The sequence below is a fragment of the Rousettus aegyptiacus genome, unplaced genomic scaffold, assembly GCF_014176215.1.
Source record: "Rousettus aegyptiacus isolate mRouAeg1 unplaced genomic scaffold, mRouAeg1.p scaffold_m13_p_12, whole genome shotgun sequence".
Classification (NCBI taxonomy): domain Eukaryota; kingdom Metazoa; phylum Chordata; class Mammalia; order Chiroptera; family Pteropodidae; genus Rousettus; species Rousettus aegyptiacus.
The window spans coordinates 2792042-2807569 of record NW_023416287.1 but is presented as its reverse complement, the minus strand read 5'-3'; the positions used below and the strand labels follow the sequence as shown (position 1 = coordinate 2807569).

The 15528-nt window shown below is 58.1% G+C and overlaps 1 protein-coding gene across 2 annotated transcripts in view; it reads left to right on the top strand.

The window, feature by feature from the left end:
* Window positions 1-12130, top strand: part of VAPB (VAMP associated protein B and C) — a 42721-nt gene extending 30591 nt beyond the window's left edge. For both annotated transcript variants that reach the window (XM_036229230.1, XM_036229231.1), the window contains exons 3-6: window positions 3015-3118; window positions 6273-6353; window positions 7975-8151; window positions 10822-12130. In XM_036229230.1, the coding sequence (XP_036085123.1) occupies window positions 3015-3118; window positions 6273-6353; window positions 7975-8151; window positions 10822-10980 (521 nt within the window). In that variant the 3' untranslated portion in view covers window positions 10981-12130. The remainder of the gene's footprint in view (window positions 1-3014; window positions 3119-6272; window positions 6354-7974; window positions 8152-10821) is intronic.
* The last annotated feature ends 3398 nt before the right edge of the window (window positions 12131-15528 follow it).

Sequence of the window (15528 nt, the reverse complement as noted above, 5' to 3'; positions counted from 1 at the left end):
CCAAGAGGCAAAAGTGCTTCATGTGTACCCGCCGCTTTATGGTGCAGAGCTAAGACGTGCGGCCACACGTCGAATTTAGTAAAACGATTAATTTTCAGCAAGGATATTCTTAAGTGAACGTGGCCTTTGTAAAAACAGACAGACAGACAGACACACAGTGTGGCAGAGATGGGCTCGCGGCGGCGCCGTGGCCCAAACACAGAGTGTGGCAGGGACGGGCTCGCCATGGCCCGCTCAGCACTCGGGCGGGTGGCGCCACCCACCGCGGCTGAGGGACAGCGGGGTGGAAAAGGCTCGCGGTGTCTTGGCCCGACCACAGTTCTGACTCAGGGGTCGCCTGGCGTGTGTGGGTGACGCTTTGAGAACCTGCGGTGCGGGCGGCTGGCTCCGGGGGAAAGCCACCATGGCACACGGACAGGCCCCATCGCTTAACGCGCTGGCCCTGGGCCCCGGGCGAGGCCACCCAGCCTCTCCGAGCCCCGCCCTCTCGTCCGCGAGATGGACACGTGGGCTTCTTCAATGGGTTCTTTGGGGACCAACCAGGAGAACTAATCGAACGCGCCTCCCGTGGCACCTGGTGCGTCGCAGGTGCCGGTGCAGGTCGTTCTCCTCGGGACGTTGGTTCCAGCCACGCAGAGGTCGCCGGCCTTTTCTTTCTCACTTGCTCTGCCTCAAGGGGAGAGGAGGCTGGCAAGGGGGCAGCAGAGCTTCCGAGGGCTGTTCCCAGGGGGAGGTCTTGGGTCCTCGAGGTTCATCAGCTCCCTGGGTAGGACCCATGCAGTCTGAGCCAGAGACCCAGCCCTGAAAGCTCGCCCGCCCGTCTTGCTGCTTTCATCTCTGGGCCTCAGGGCTCTTCGCAGACGACCCCGGGTCCAGCGCAGCGCTCCCCGGGGAGGCCTCGGGGCCTTTCCCAGCGGGAGAGCGGCCGCCGTGCCGTGCCCTGCGCAGTCTCCGCGCGGTGCGGAGTACAGTTCGCCGCTTTCCCGCGCCAGGAAACACGGGGGCGTGGTTTTCTTACAGCCAGACAAAACCCGAAATTCTCAAAACCCAATTCACTTTCATGTTCAAAAATGGACATTAATCTGACAGTAGTTCGAAAAGTGTGACCCAACTCCAAAAAAGAGTTGACGGTCCCTCTCTAAGAAAGAGTGTGTGGGGACATTGGCTTCTTAGTTTATCACATGTCATCTTCCGTATGGCAGTCCGGGGCTTGGGGAGGGCACTGGGAATTTCGCTTTCAGAAGCCGAGTTCATGGCTTTGACCTGCGGGTGAGGTTAAGTGTCCCGGCTGACGGTGGGAGAGCCCCTGCCCGCCCAGCAGTGCCTGAGGGAGACGGGTGTGCTCTTCCAGGGGAGAAGATGCCTTTGCACCTGCAGGAAGACGTTCCGGGTGGAGTGGCCCTGTGTTTTCAGTGACCTTTTGTTCTCTCTGCTGATGGTCACGCTTTGGATTTGGGTACTTAGACGAAACATTCTCATTTTAGTAACCTTTTTGGTAGCTAGACTCAGGGCCCCGGCCTTTAAGAAGGTTTGCACGTTTATTACTTTCTTCCGTGCAAGGTCGTCTGTAGCTCAGAGCACTCAGATGGGGTGACGCGGGCGCCAGAGCGGCCAGGGCAGCTGTGCACCCCGAAGCGTGTAAGTTCGATGCGTTTTTGGAATTGAATACTGTCACTGTTCCCCAAATTGAAAGGATTCCTGCACCCCCTGGATGGGCGAGGGGTGTTTGTAGTTCTAATCTGTCATGCGTGGTTCTGTGTGATGTGTCATGGTAGACTTGGGGTGCCGATGTGACCTCGCACTGGAGTGACTGATGTGGCAGAAGAGGCGCTGGGCCGCACTGGGCCCTTTGTCTTCCTAACACTGTGACCTTGAGCAAGTCACTTTATTTCGTTGCGCTCCAGAGTCTTAGGACACGTGCCCTTACCTGCTGCAGGGGTGGTTCGTTGTGAGGCTTCAGAGGGGGGACCCGGGAAGCCCTAATGGGGTTCAAAGGCAAGAGGACACTGAGGGGCGGCCAGAGGAGAGGGCGAAGGACGGGGCGAGCCCCCCTCAGACCGCCTGCGTCCGCACGCGCTCCTCCGCGGCGAGACCAGGGCCGCCGAGTTCCCTTCCCGCACTGCAGCTCTCGTCATCGGTGCGGCATCCGCAGTGGAGGCCGTCCCCCGAGGGGTACTTGAGGTCATAGGCGGCCAGGAAGCTGGAGTCCACGCTGGCCTTGCCGCAGCCAGGGCCAGGGCCGGGCCGCAGGAGGTGCCCCCATGCAGAGGCGTCATGCCTCGGGGGACTTAACTGGAGGGGCGGTGTGGCCAAAGCCTCGTAGCGGTGCCGTATTTTAAAGCAGCTGTCACCTAGCGGGTAGGTCCCGGGGAAGCCGGTCGGGGCTGGCAGGCACTTCACTCGCCACAGGAGGTGAGGGTCACCCGGCGGGGGGGATGCCACTATGCGAGCTTCCTCTGGGTTCTTGGGGCGAAAAAGGGGCCGTCAGCTGGTGGCATTTCTCCATACTGAGTGTGCTGGTTGTGAAAATTTGATAACATTTTACTGGCAATGTTGTGTTTCAAGCATTACCTTGATTACCTTGGCATGGGGAATGGGGCAGAGAGACTCAGCAGCAGCTCCTATGCCCCTTGGGTTATCCCGCTGTGGTCCCCGAAGAGCGAAGCAAGCGAATGGCGTTTCTGCCCGGGGTTCCCCTTCTGCACGGCCGGCAGGAGGCGCCCGCATCGCGGGGGCAGCAGCGGTCGAAGGCCGAGGACTCGGAAGACCTGGTCCCAGCTCTGCCACTCCCTGCTGGTCGACCTCGGGCAAGTGCCCTCACTTCTGGCCCTCAGTTCGAGACCTGAGGAGTGGAGATGCTGGTCACCTTGTCCTGCTCACTTCACCTGGGGCACCGTGAGGCTCAGACAGGGAACCCTGGTTAGCTAACTGCCTTACAACCGAAATACGGGTATTAACAAGTGGCTGCTGGTAACCAAGCTCTGACCCTCCTAATGACATATTTTCTTTCTCAGTGATGTTGCAGCCTTTCGATTATGATCCCAATGAGAAAAGTAAACACAAGTTTATGGTTCTGTCTATGTTTGCGCCAACTGACACTTCTGATATGGAAGCAGTAGTAAGTACTGAATGCTTCTTATTTTTTTCAGTAATTAAAACTAATTAGGTACAGAATTGTGGGTGCATGCATTTAAAAATGTGTCACGTTTGTTATTAAAGGGGAATGGTGTTTTCAAGGTGGTTTGACTTTCACTCTCTCTACGATTTTTCTAAAACTTTGATTTTAACATTTTATGTAAGTTTCCAGAATATTGTCTTTTCTGACTTTGATATCTCAGTTTGCTTCAGCAGTTCCTTCCCTGATGGATTATATCTTGAATGGTTTGAGGTTCTCTTTACCCCTCATCCTGCTTCCCACAGAAAAGGGGTGCTCCTCCCTGTGGGGGACATTTTTTTACCACATCTTTCCTGTCCTCCAGACCCAGAGGGGTGTGAGAGTCGAATACTAAGTGTCCTTCAGCCCCTAAAAGAGGTGTTTTTTTGTTTGTTTGTTTGTTTGTTTGGCTTGGTTGTGGTAAGCATGATTTTTTTTTCTTTAGATTTTTTTATTCTTTTTCCTGCATAAATACATGTTTAACTCTGTCTCTGATTTTGGTAAAATTAAGATGACTTCATTTTCATAAAATAAATAAGCGATGCTACATTATTGATCTTTTCTGGAAAAAGATTACAGTGGAAATTCCAAAGTCCGCTTGTTCCACGTTTGACTAAGTCCGAGGCGTCCAGCGCCTGGAGTTGAATCACGTGTGGATCAGCTCTGCAGCCCGCAGTGCCAGCCGGGACAGCGCGCCTGGTCCTCGCAGCGCGGCGGGGGCAGGACGGCCTCCGGGCGCCCGTCACCCCAGCTCGCTGGCAGCCCAGGCCCAGAGGCCGAAGCCGCCCCAGGAGCACTGGGCGTGCGAGGTCCACGCACAGCCCCCCGTGCGCCCCAGCGGCTCCACGTGGCCTTTTCTTGAGTCTTGGGAAACTACCCGTTTTCACGGATGTTTAACTTTTTCTGGCCAGACGTGTAGGGGTTTGTGAGAGAGCAGCAGTAGCGAGCCGTCTGCCTGCCAGGGACAATGAGCGAGGCGGTCACCACTTTCCCTTTCATCTCCTAGAATGTGATGTGTCATTTCACGTATTTGTTTTTTTCATTTCGTTTTAAACTCGCGACGAGGAACGGTGTGGCGCATGTGACGCGGGCTGCGGCCGGCCTCTGCTGCATGGCTTGTGGAGGGACCGCGGGCGCGGGCGGCCTGGGCGTGGAGCGAGTTCTGCCTCTCACCGAGGCTGTGGCCTCGGACCGTTCTCAGTGACGCTCTCGAGGGTTTGGTCACCTGTGAAAAGGAGATAAAAGCCTGGTCCGCACGGAGGTGCGGGGTGACGTGTGCTCGGTGAGGCGCGCCTGGCACAGCGCCCGGGTCGCCCCGAGTGCTCCCGCAGGCCGGGCATGCCGTGTGACGGCCAGCCTCACTTCCTGCGCGACAATTTTCACGTAAAATGTACATTGTAGAGTTTTCGGAAATATGAAAATGAGCAAAAATAAAGCTACAAGTCACCTGTAAGCTGTTTATATTTGACCTAACCAGGTTAATGAATGAGCACCTTGAGCTTTTTTAAATTTTGCTATAAAGCTGAAAAAATGGCGCAGGGGCCACTTCTGTAACCTTCACCTCGGTGCGTCGTTGACCGTTCTGCCACGTCGCCACGAGTGCCACCAGCCTTTCTCGCTGAACCACGTCGCTGTGAGGCGCAGACTTCGCGACACCCCTCAGCCTTTCAGAGCAAGGACAGGCATGTGGCCACAGCCTGTCCTCACAGCCGAGGGGGTTAGCGCTGACCTGACACCATCCAGCAGAAGGCCACGTGCCGCGCTGTCCGGCTGTTCGTAAGATGGCCGTGGTTCGTATTCCGGGAGAATACCTTCGGCTTTTCTCGTCTTTCATGACGTGGGCTTTGTTAGAGTCCAGGCCCGTTGACTTGTAGAATGTCCCCATTCTAGACGACCGGTTTTTTTCTCATGATTAAATTCAGATTCCATATTTTGTGGCAAGAATAGTCCCTAGGTGATGTCACATGTGCATCACATCGGAAGACTTTTAATGCTGCTTGTCCCTCTATTGGTGGCACTGAGTTTGATTACTTAGGACGGGGATGGCCAGCTGCCTCACGAATCGAAGCACATCTGCCCCTGGCGGCTGAGAGGCAGTCTGCGATCCCATGAGCAGATTGGATACCCGGAGACCGCGTGGACGTCGCGCTCACCAGCCCGCGCGCACCCGGTGGTTTTCGCAGCCAGCGATGGTCCTTGCCCGCGCACTGCCGACCCTCGCACGCAGGCACACGCACGCTCGCTTAAAACGCTACTGGTGGCTTCCCCGCCTAATTCCTGTAGGCTTCCCCGTGCCATTGAGTGCTCTCGGTGCCCCTGAGTGGCATGCGGTGCTGTTGGCCGGATCTGCCGCGACTCAGTCCGCAGTCCCCTGTTGGACGTATTCGGTGTTTCCCATTTTTGGCTCTTGGTGCCTGTGCTGCCCTGGCTGCCTCCTGCATGGTCCTGGGGCGCGGGCGGGACACATGTCCCTGTCCTGTATTGTAACCTTCCTCCTGTGCTGGCCTGCACTTCTCAGAACACCTTGAATTCGCAGCCTCCACTGCCAAAAGGAGGGGCGAACCAAGAGCGCATCCCCCCAGAACCTGGAGTTAGGAGGATGCCCGCAGCCGCAGACGGGCAGTGGGGGCGGCCGCCGGGAAGGGCTGCGAGTCTGTGTGCTCGTTGGTAGTTGGCCGCAGGTTCCCGGACTGCGCCCGGGGCGCACGGCGACTCCCCCTGCCGGGGACGTGCTCGGAAGCGTGGGGTTACGTTTTTAAAGGGAGCCGGAGTGACCGCTGACCATCCAGACAGAATTCAGAAGGGCCCCTCGTTCGGCGGTGGTCCTCGCGGTCACTGCCGCGCGCACCCTGCAGACTGGCAGCCGGAGCTCGGGCTGCTTCGAGGAGTCGGGCAGCAAGACCGGGGTTTGCGAAATGTGATACATATTCAGGAGCGCTGGCGTGTTTAATCTCGTCATGTGGAAAATGCTGACATCTCAGCAGACTTGGGTTCTTTATTTGATATACATCGGGGCTTTCTCATGAAGACTGTGTTTCTGAAATTGTCAGCTATAGGCAGAAAATTATTCTTCTGGCAGCTTTATAATATCCTGATTATTAAATTTAAATTGTTTTAGTGGAAGGAGGCAAAACCGGAAGACCTTATGGATTCAAAACTTAGATGTGTGTTTGAATTGCCAGCAGAAAATGATAAACCAGTAAGTATGCTTCTAGTTAACAGTAATTGAATGTTGCAAGCTGATACTTATTTGCATACTGTCTCCTGCAAAACCAAGATTTACGTTGGCAAATTATTTTCCTCCTTCTGATGTACGAAGAGAAAAAGAAGCTGAAGTCAACAGATAAGTGTGCTGTCGCGAAGTCAGCCTGTGCACGGCTGGGGAGGCGAGTCGTCCCCCTGCAGGGGCAGCCGGGGAGGGTCAGGGTCCCGGAGGGCGCCCTCGCCCTATGGTGGGGGGGGGGGGCTCGAGCGGGGCGTGATCTGCCATTCACCCCGGCGTGCGGCAGGTGGCCGACCGGTGCTGCGGTGCTGCCGGCGGCTGCCCTCCCGCCCCCGGTCAGCAGCGCCAGTGCGGCCACCGCCCCCCTGGTCAGAGCCTGCGCCCGCAGCAGGCTTTCTGCTTCCCGGCCCATGCCCTGTGGGGGGCCGTCCCAGGCCTCTGCCCGCCCACCGGGTACTGGCGGCGCCCCCTGCTGTGACCGCCCAACTGTGTGGGACGGGCCAGTCATGCCCCCATCAGCACTCACCTGCTGCGCTTCCGTCTGAGGTTGGTGGGGGGAGGAAAGAACTCCCTCCGAGCAGCCGCTCTGCTGCGCGTAAAGCCCTGGGCCCGCCCGTCATGGCCTCCCTCCTGACGGAAGCTGTATCTGAAATGCCAGCGTGGGCCTGCCTTCCGCCGGGTCAGGGAACTCAGTGCGCTGAGGACACGGCGTGGGCCGCGGGTGGAGGGCTCACTGGCTGGGCTGTCTGCAGGGGGCCTGGGGGGTCACCGTGCTGCGGCCGCGTGCTGTGGTCCTCGGCGCTGTCCATGTGCGTCAGGACTGCTGAGTCGTCCGCTCCGGGACAGCGCCAGCACTCAGCACGCCCCTGGCTCCCCGCAGAGGGACTTGCACCCTGCTGAGCTTCGTGGGTGGGGCCTGGCCTTTCGGGCCTCACCCTGCTCATCTGGAGAACAGAGGGCAGAGCCGGAAGCCCCCTGCGGCACTCCCGAGTGCCTCCGTGGCCACCCCTACGCTGACCCTGTCACAGCACAGAAACGTGTCTCCTCGGCAGGAGAAGTGGGGGTGCGGTGGAGCTCCCCCAGACCGGAACACCGCAGACGCTGAGCTTGCCTCACCTTCACCCCAGCCTCGGAGTTGTAAATTGGTGAAATAATCACCCTCTGTGTCCTCGCAGGTCTCCTGCCCCTGCCCAGCCAGTGTGTGTGTGCGTTGGGGGGGGGGTGGGGGCAGGGGTGCTCAGGTCTTCGTGGTGACAGCAATTTGTGGCTAATAATTCCGGAGCTTCCACAATTACAGCATGCTAATTTTGCATAGCAGGAATTTGATAGAACAAAGTGCAAGCCCTTTTCCTCTTTCTCTAAAGTATTAGTCTCAGCAAACTTCGTCGTGTGCCCTCATCCATAATTTCTGGGGCCCAGTTGCTTTAGATTATTAAGATACTAGATAAAAAGAGATCCATTTAAAAAATAAATGACATATTACAGAGTGCTTGCAATGCTACCACGTGTACTGTGTGGGGAGAACTGCTTTACTTTGCATAAAAACTCTTTTACTACATAGTTGGTGACACTTGGGTTTTCATTTATTTCTGAACAGCATGATGTAGAAATAAATAAAATTATAACCACAACTGCGTCAAAGACAGAAACACCGGCAATGTCTAAATCTCTGAGCTCTTCTTTGGACGATTCTGAAGTTAGGAAGGTGATGGACGAGTGTAAGCGGCTGCAGAGTGAAGTTCAGAGGCTGCGGGAGGAGAACAAGCAGTTCAAGGTAACGCCCTTTCGTTTTCTGATGATCCGCAGAGGACAGGCTTTGCGCTAGGCTCTGGGGCGGGGAAGCGGATGGACCCTGAGTCAGTAGAGTTGTTTCATGTTTGTACATTTTCCTCCCAGGGAGAAATGGCAGAGCTTTCGTCAGGTTCTCAGAAGGGTCCTTGAGCACCCCCATCCCCCGGTCAACAACCTGTGTCCCTTGGCCGAAGTTTCTCAATTATTTACGGTCTTGTCCCCTTTTTTAAAACACACACACACACACACACACACACACACACACACAAACCCATTCTCCATTAATTTTAATAGGTCTGAGACTAAAAGTACAGCAGCAGTGGGTATCCGGAATGCACGTTTTCAAAGCCCCACTGCGGCGGATCTCTCTTTTTTTTTTAAGAGGGTAAATGCTGACCTGTCCCGTTTTAACACAGGCGTAATTCTGACTTGCGAAGATCCTAAGCAGGTGTGGGCAGAGGGCTCTCCTCAGACTGTGGGCGTGACAGAGGGTGGCGGTGGGGAGTCGCCAGGCGGCGGTGGGGGGCTGCAGAAGGAGGGACCAGAGGCACTGGAGGGGGCTGCGTGAGCGAGCCAGGCAGCGGGCCAGGCGCTGGGCCTGGCGCTGCAGGGAGGCGGGGCACAGGCCTGTGCTGCTGTGCAGTCCCCGTCAGGCTGCCGCTGGCGCCGAGCCCGTCAGTCACAGCATCTCCTGGACCTCCTTCCGCAGGGCACCGCTGCGGCCCCTCCAGCTCTCACAGCGCATCTGCTTCAGACGCCGTATTGGCGAGGACGTGCCTGGTCCTCCGATTGCAGGAACTTGTGTCGCGGCTTCAGCTGAGGCTGACCTGTTCTCTTCGTCTCGACCGTGCCACCCAGCCGCGTGGTACATAGGCTTCCTCTCCGGCCGGCGTCTCAGCAGGCGCGCGTGGTGGATCCGTTGCGGATGCCGTCCCGCGTCCTGCGCGCCTGGCGCGGCCGGGCCGGTGGCCGGCAGGGCCCGGGAGGCGGTGTCCTCCTCTCTCGCTGTCTTCATTTGCCTCATTCAGTCACTTCTTTTCGTGGGGAGTAAATTACGAAGCCGACACTTTACTTTTTGGGTAAAAATCTAAGAGATGCCTAACGCAGCTTCTTGAGTGTATTTCAGAAACAGAGTTCTTTGCCGTTTAAAGTGATAAATAGGTAGAAATAGCTCCTATATAAACCCAATAAAATAAATGCCGTATTTTGCCGTGCCCATTTTTTTTGAAGTTAATCGAATAACACTAGTCATTCATCACCGCGCAGCGATATTTGGCCATGCCCCATGAGCAGAATATCTTTAAAATATTATCGGACCAATCTTGACACCAGAAGATTCTTTATCCTGCCAAACACTGATTTCTTGGTGTGTGTCGTTTCGTTCCTCTCCCTGGCCAGTGGGTTTCCTGCGGCCCTACTGCGTGCCCACAGCGTGGGTGCAGGCCCAGCAGCCCTGCCCTTGAGGAGCCCCGTGAATAGGGGCCGCGCGCGGGGGGTGGGGGGGGGCGGGGGCGGGACACACTGACATGGACTGACAGCCGATGGGGAGAGGTCGCGCAGAGGCGGCCACAAGTCCTGTGGCGCGTCCGCTCGGCGGGCTGGCCGCCTGCTGTGTCCAGGACCTACTGGGCGGGGGCGGGCCTAAAGGACTGGCGGAGAAGAAAAGGAAGCGCAGCTGGCGGGGGTTGAGGGCTGAGTGGGGGTCAGGAGCCAGGGGCGGAGCGCTAGGTGTGGCCCAGGGGCGGGGCCGGGAGAGAAGCGGTTCCGTCCCTCACGCAGCTGTGCCCTCGGGGGCGGGGGGGGGGGGGGGTCGTGTCAGAAAAGCACGTTGCTCCGGGGGTGGGAAATCCGTGCGTTAAGCAGAAAACATTTGAGGCTCACGTGTCGAGTTCAGCCACGTTTTAACATCCCGGATGCCACGTGTGAATGTTGAAGCTGCAGCCGTCTCCGTGTAACTCGTCCCATGCCAAGTGCGTGCAGAGCTCTGCGCGTGAAAGCCCCCGGGCCCCCCTCTTTGTAGTTTGGTGACTTTTGTATTCATGCCAGGGGAGATGCCCATCACGTCACACATGGGCGACTGGGTTAGGGACGCCTGTTCGTGGGGGAGGGAGGACAGAGGGGCAGCTGGGGTGCGTGGGCAGAGCAGTGAGTGGGCCGGGCTGCGCCCCCCAGAGCCTCGCCTCGCGGGGAACCAGGGAGTGCCCCGCTCACGGCCGTGGTGTGAAAAGGTAACTGGCGGCATCGTTTAGGGTGCGTGGAAGAAAAGAGGGGCTTCTGGCAGGACGCAGTTTCTGAATTTTTGTTTTTCGACTGGAGTTGGCGTCGCTGCCACTTCACGTCAGTGTCGGAGTGTCAGGCCCCGCCCCCCGCCCGGCCCCGCCCCCCGCCCGGCCCCGGCCCCGCCCCCCGCCCGATGAGCCCGGCCCCGCCCTCCGCCGCAGTCAGGTCTGACCATTTTCTCACTACCCGTGTGACCTCTAACCCTGGCCGTGTTTCTTAGTGGCCTCGGGCCAGTCCCCTCAGAGGCTTCAAAATGAGGAGCTCGGACCGGATCGTGGGACTGAGCCCGGGTGTGAAAGTCCAGCCCCCAAGCGGGGCGCAGAGCCCGCTCCGGGGGCCTTGGGCCGTCTGTGACTTGTCACGTCTCCCGCAGGAAGACGACGGGCTTCGGAGGAGGAGGACGGCGCAGAGCAGCAGCCCAGCCCCCGCGGTGGCCACAGCCGGCAAGGAGGACGGCCCGAGCGCCCGGCTGCTCGCCCTGGTGGTCCTGTTCTTCATCGTCGGCGTCATCGTGGGGAAGGTCGCCTTGTAGGAGGCCGCAGGCGAAGGGTGGCCGTCGGATGGACGGGTTTGCCATGTCGTGGGATCTAAATTTATCATAGCCGTGTATGAAAAGAAATCAGTGTATGACGACATCTCACAGGTCTTGCCTTTGACGTACCCCTCCCTGTGCGCGCGCGCGCCTGCACACACCAGTGTAACATAACGCAACGGTCTCTTAGAAAGTTAAAAATGCATAGTAAATGATCGGGGAAGAGAATGATCTTTATTAATGACAAGGGAAATCATGATTAAGTGACGATGGCATGTTGTAAATGTCATTTAAACATTCGTAGCCTCGGTACTTGTTGCTGGATTACCTCTCAAAACACGACGCTCTGCCTCGCCTGTTGGTGCCGGCCCCCCGGGAGCTGGGGCCCAGCGGCGGGGGCACCGCCCCCTCCCACAGTGGTCCCCGTGCTGCCCGCACCCCCCGGCCGCCCGTCCCTTGGGACCGACAAGCGGAGTCGGAAGCCAGAAAGAGCCGCCCTGTGGCGGCGCCCGGCATGCTCGTCAGGAGCGGGAGGCCTGTGGCTGACCCAGCACTTTGGAAGCGAAGTCGATGCTTTGTTCTCTGAAAGGGACCAAGCTAAACCGCCGTTGGCTCACGCAGTGAGGTTGGACTGTCATTCGCGATGTCTAACGCACACTTAACTTATTTAATGTATTTCATCTCACGTTTCCTCACTGTCGCGAGGTCATGATGAAATGCCGTGGCCGCAGCATCCCCCGGGCTGCCCGAGGGCCCCTCTGCTGCTGGGGAGGTGCGGTCGGGCCGCATGGTGGGGAGCAGCTGCCCGGAAGCGTTTTTCTGTGTAAATAAGGCACAGCCGTGACAGCCAGCTCTTCCCGGTGCGGGAGGGCAGCTGGGCTTCCGCGTTCCTTCACCGCCCGCCCTCAGCCGCCACGCTCACTCCCAGCACGTGCGCCCCGAGTCTGGTCCCGACCTTGCCCGGGCGGCAGAGTAGCGAGGGGAGAGGGAACCAGCCGGCCGGGTGCGGGGCGGAGAGACACTCCAGATGCTCCCTCCAGCAGTAACTGAGTTCGACTGTGGGTTAATTTTATGACGTAAAAGACCAATCCAATTCTGTTTGACTATGTAGCATCTTAAAAGGAAAAAAAATAAAGCCCCCAAATTAAGAGTTCCTTTGTCATTTTTTCGCATTCGCTCTGTGGGGGGAATCGTTATTCTCATCGTCACCGTCATTCAGTCACAGGGCGGCTGGTTTTACAACGCGCCCTATCAGTGAGAGCGTACGTGTATACGCTTCATTACTTAAATACGGATGCTGGGAGGAGCAGCTTCAGCCGAGAGTGTGAAAATGCACCTGCCGAGGACCCGCAGCAGCGGCCGGCCCTGCCCTTCCCCTCCTTCGCCCTGCACCACACACGAGCCTTTCCTGTGTCGAGCCACGCGGGAAGGGCCAGCGAAAGGCAGGCCGGGCGCGGCTCCACGGTGGGGGCGGGTTGTGAAAGACAAATTTATCGCAAGGACACAGTTCTTCGAAGTCGCCCACCCTGAGCCACATTCCCCTTGAGCCTGGCGGGGGCAGTGTAGCCTGTGGGTCTGGCTCTGGTGACCCGGGCAGGACCGGAGGCTGGGAGGTGAAGCCTGCCGGCCTTAGTCGCTTCCTGTCTTTGTGAAGAGTGCACATCCTGAGTGCTCGCGGTGCGTACCGAGCAGACCTAGAGGCCCCTCGCTCGCTTTGCATGGAGCGTGCAGATGTGCAAGGCTGCCCAAGTGTAAATTAGTTTCCAGTAGTTTCTGGGTTGATTTAGGTACTCAGGGAAGGGAGCGGAAAGGCAGCTGTGAGGCGTGCGCCCTCTGCCGCTGACCTCCCGTGAGTGGACAGCTCGTCCAGGCACAGGAGCTGCATGGCACTGACCTTTACGTGGCGTCCGGTGGTTAGGAGGGCTGCAGACGGCCCCGCTTCTCTAGAGCAGGGTCTGCGAGCTGCAAGGACATGGTCATGGCCACGTGTTCCGAAAAAGCTTTCTTGGGATTTGGCCCGGGAGGCCGGAGCTGGCTGGTGCCTGCGTCAGGGCGAAGCCTGGCCACCCCAGCTCGCGCCTTCGCACCCGATCTACTGTCCTGAGCACAGCGAGGAGCCGGTGTCCAGCTCCTCAGAGGACGTGGGCCTTTGTTCGCAGCTAAAAATCAAAATTCAGAATCCGAAGTCGTCTCTTCTTTGTAGCTAAATATCCTGTGAAATCTCTTTCCTCTCAGAGGTCAGGACTTGGTGGACACGTTAGTTCACGGCTGTTTGACCGAGCGGCAGAAGGAACTCCCCAGGGAGAGGAGGTGGGTCGTGGCCAGACAACGGGGCGTTCTGCCGGCCAGCCCGGTCAGCGAGGAGCGTCAGGAGCGGCTGTGTGTGGAGCAGGTGTCGCTAAGCTTCGGAGGCACTCAGAGTGTCACGGACACGCGAGGTCCCGGACCTGGAGGAGCACGCGCGTTCTGGGGGGCTTTTCTGGAAGAACTGAAGAGGGGAAGATGAGCGAGGCCGAGAGGCGGCGTGCGGCCTCTCACGTGCTCGCTCTGTGCCGAGTCTCATCACGGGCGCCCTGGCTCCCGGCGCCTTCGAGCGCGGTGCCCGTGCGTTAGAGACGGCGCCCCCGGCTCGCCGGTGCTGTGGGGTGGCAGTCTGAGGCCTGTGCGTGTGCCCTGGCTGCGTTTTTAAGCGGGTGCTTTCTGCTCCCTCGCATGCCACAGGGCCTCTTAGAGACGGCAGGCAGGCCGTCACCCGTAGGTGCGAGGACCGCGCTCTCTTCTCCCCCTCCCCCTCTGTATGTTTTCCCTCTCTACTTCTCTAAATCGCTGGCCCCCAGCAGCGATCAACGCTGGTGAGATCAAAATTGGTTTTACCAGTGGACAGTGTATGCCTAGGGAGACAGCGTGCACCTGCACGACACGACGGGGAACGGGGACTCTCCGGTGACCCCCGACGCTTTCAGACGAACCCCAGGAGCAGAGCTGCTATCGAAAGCTGTTGGCGCCGGGCTCGTGGGCTGTGTTGAGACGTACGATTCGACGCAGACGCAGCCCAGAGCCGAACGGTTTCTCAGATCAATCTGAAAACAAGCTCTGTGCGTGCGTGTGCGTAACACGTACCCTGTTAGTAGTTCACGTTTTTCAAATGGTGCCTATATATTTTTTGCACACATATCTTTACATTTGCAAACTCAGAATCCGTGCCAAAGTACAATGCCGTTTGTCATTTTCAGTTCTTTCACTAAAAGAACTGAGCCTTGGATTCCAGTTTGTTTGTGAAGTCCTTGGTTTGGAAGAGAAAAGTGAGGAGAGGCGGGACTCGGGTGGCAGAGTCACCTCAAATACTCGAATACCAGCCTCCGAGACCCGCGGGTGGAGGGGTGGCCGCTTCCCCTGCCAGCCGTGGAGGGAGGGTCACCGAAGGGTGCCTCGCTGGGGCCGCAGGTCCCGGAGCGGCCTCCCCTGCCCCTCACTGTTGAGCCCTTCGGGCTAGAAGAGGAGGAGCTAAGCAAGACCGGACCGGTCACTAGTTACCTCTGAGGGGTCCCACCCCAGTGAGCCGGGCTGTGGTCACCGGTGCTGCAAGTGGCCACTTCGAAAGCCCTGCAGACATGGTCAGGCCTGCACGGTCCCCTGAGGAGTGGCTGGGCAGCTCCGGCCCACGTCATGCCACCCAGATCCGGTCAGGCCCATGGGGACCCCACGTGCAGGGGAACCCGCACACTGCCGGGCCTGGTTGCTTTTTAAAGACCTTGCTCGGGGCTGCTGTGACAGGAACCTTTTAGAAAAGGTTGTGGTTGTCAAAGAGCTGTGCCTTCCCCGGGCATTTCCAGTGTATTCGCGCAGGAACTTGGTCTTCACGCCGACTCTGGCCGAGGACAGAGGGCTGTGTTTTTCACGTGAGCAAATGAAGCCTCCGGGAGGCTCAGTTGGGCAACTTTCGAGAACCTCTCGTCTGGAATGAAACCTGTCCCCATGAAGTCTGCCACAAGGGCCTGGGTCACTACCTATGACCCTTTCGGCTACAGAAACCACTCAGAGGTGACCGCGGGAAGGCCAGGGTCAGCTAAGTGCTTGCTGACCGAGCCGCACCGTTGTGTTTGCTGGCCCCATACCTCATGCGGTTAAGTGGCCGGAATCGGGACTCATTCAGATGTTTCTCCTCCTTCCTGAAACAACACACTTCAGACACTGAAGGGGTGTCCATTTTCGTCCGCCTGTTGCCTCGGGTCCCTGCCCGCGGGGCTTGGGGCTCCCAGCCTTTCTGAGCGGTGAGTGCTTGCTGCAGAGGCCTTATGTAACTTGTGAATTACAGGTGCAGCCAGGGCCGGTCATCAGAATGGGTGTCACAGAGGTGGCCTGCTGAGGCTTAGAAATAGCCGAGCTTCTGACCGCGGCCCCATTGCCAAATTAGGTTGGGTTCCTCCAGGCAATGATCGAAGCGAGCAGGTCGCAGGAGACCCAGATCAGGCGCCTCTGCCGGGAGGCAGACGGGAAAGGCCGTGAGCGTGGACGTCTAGCGAGACTCACGATGCTTTAACTCGTCAA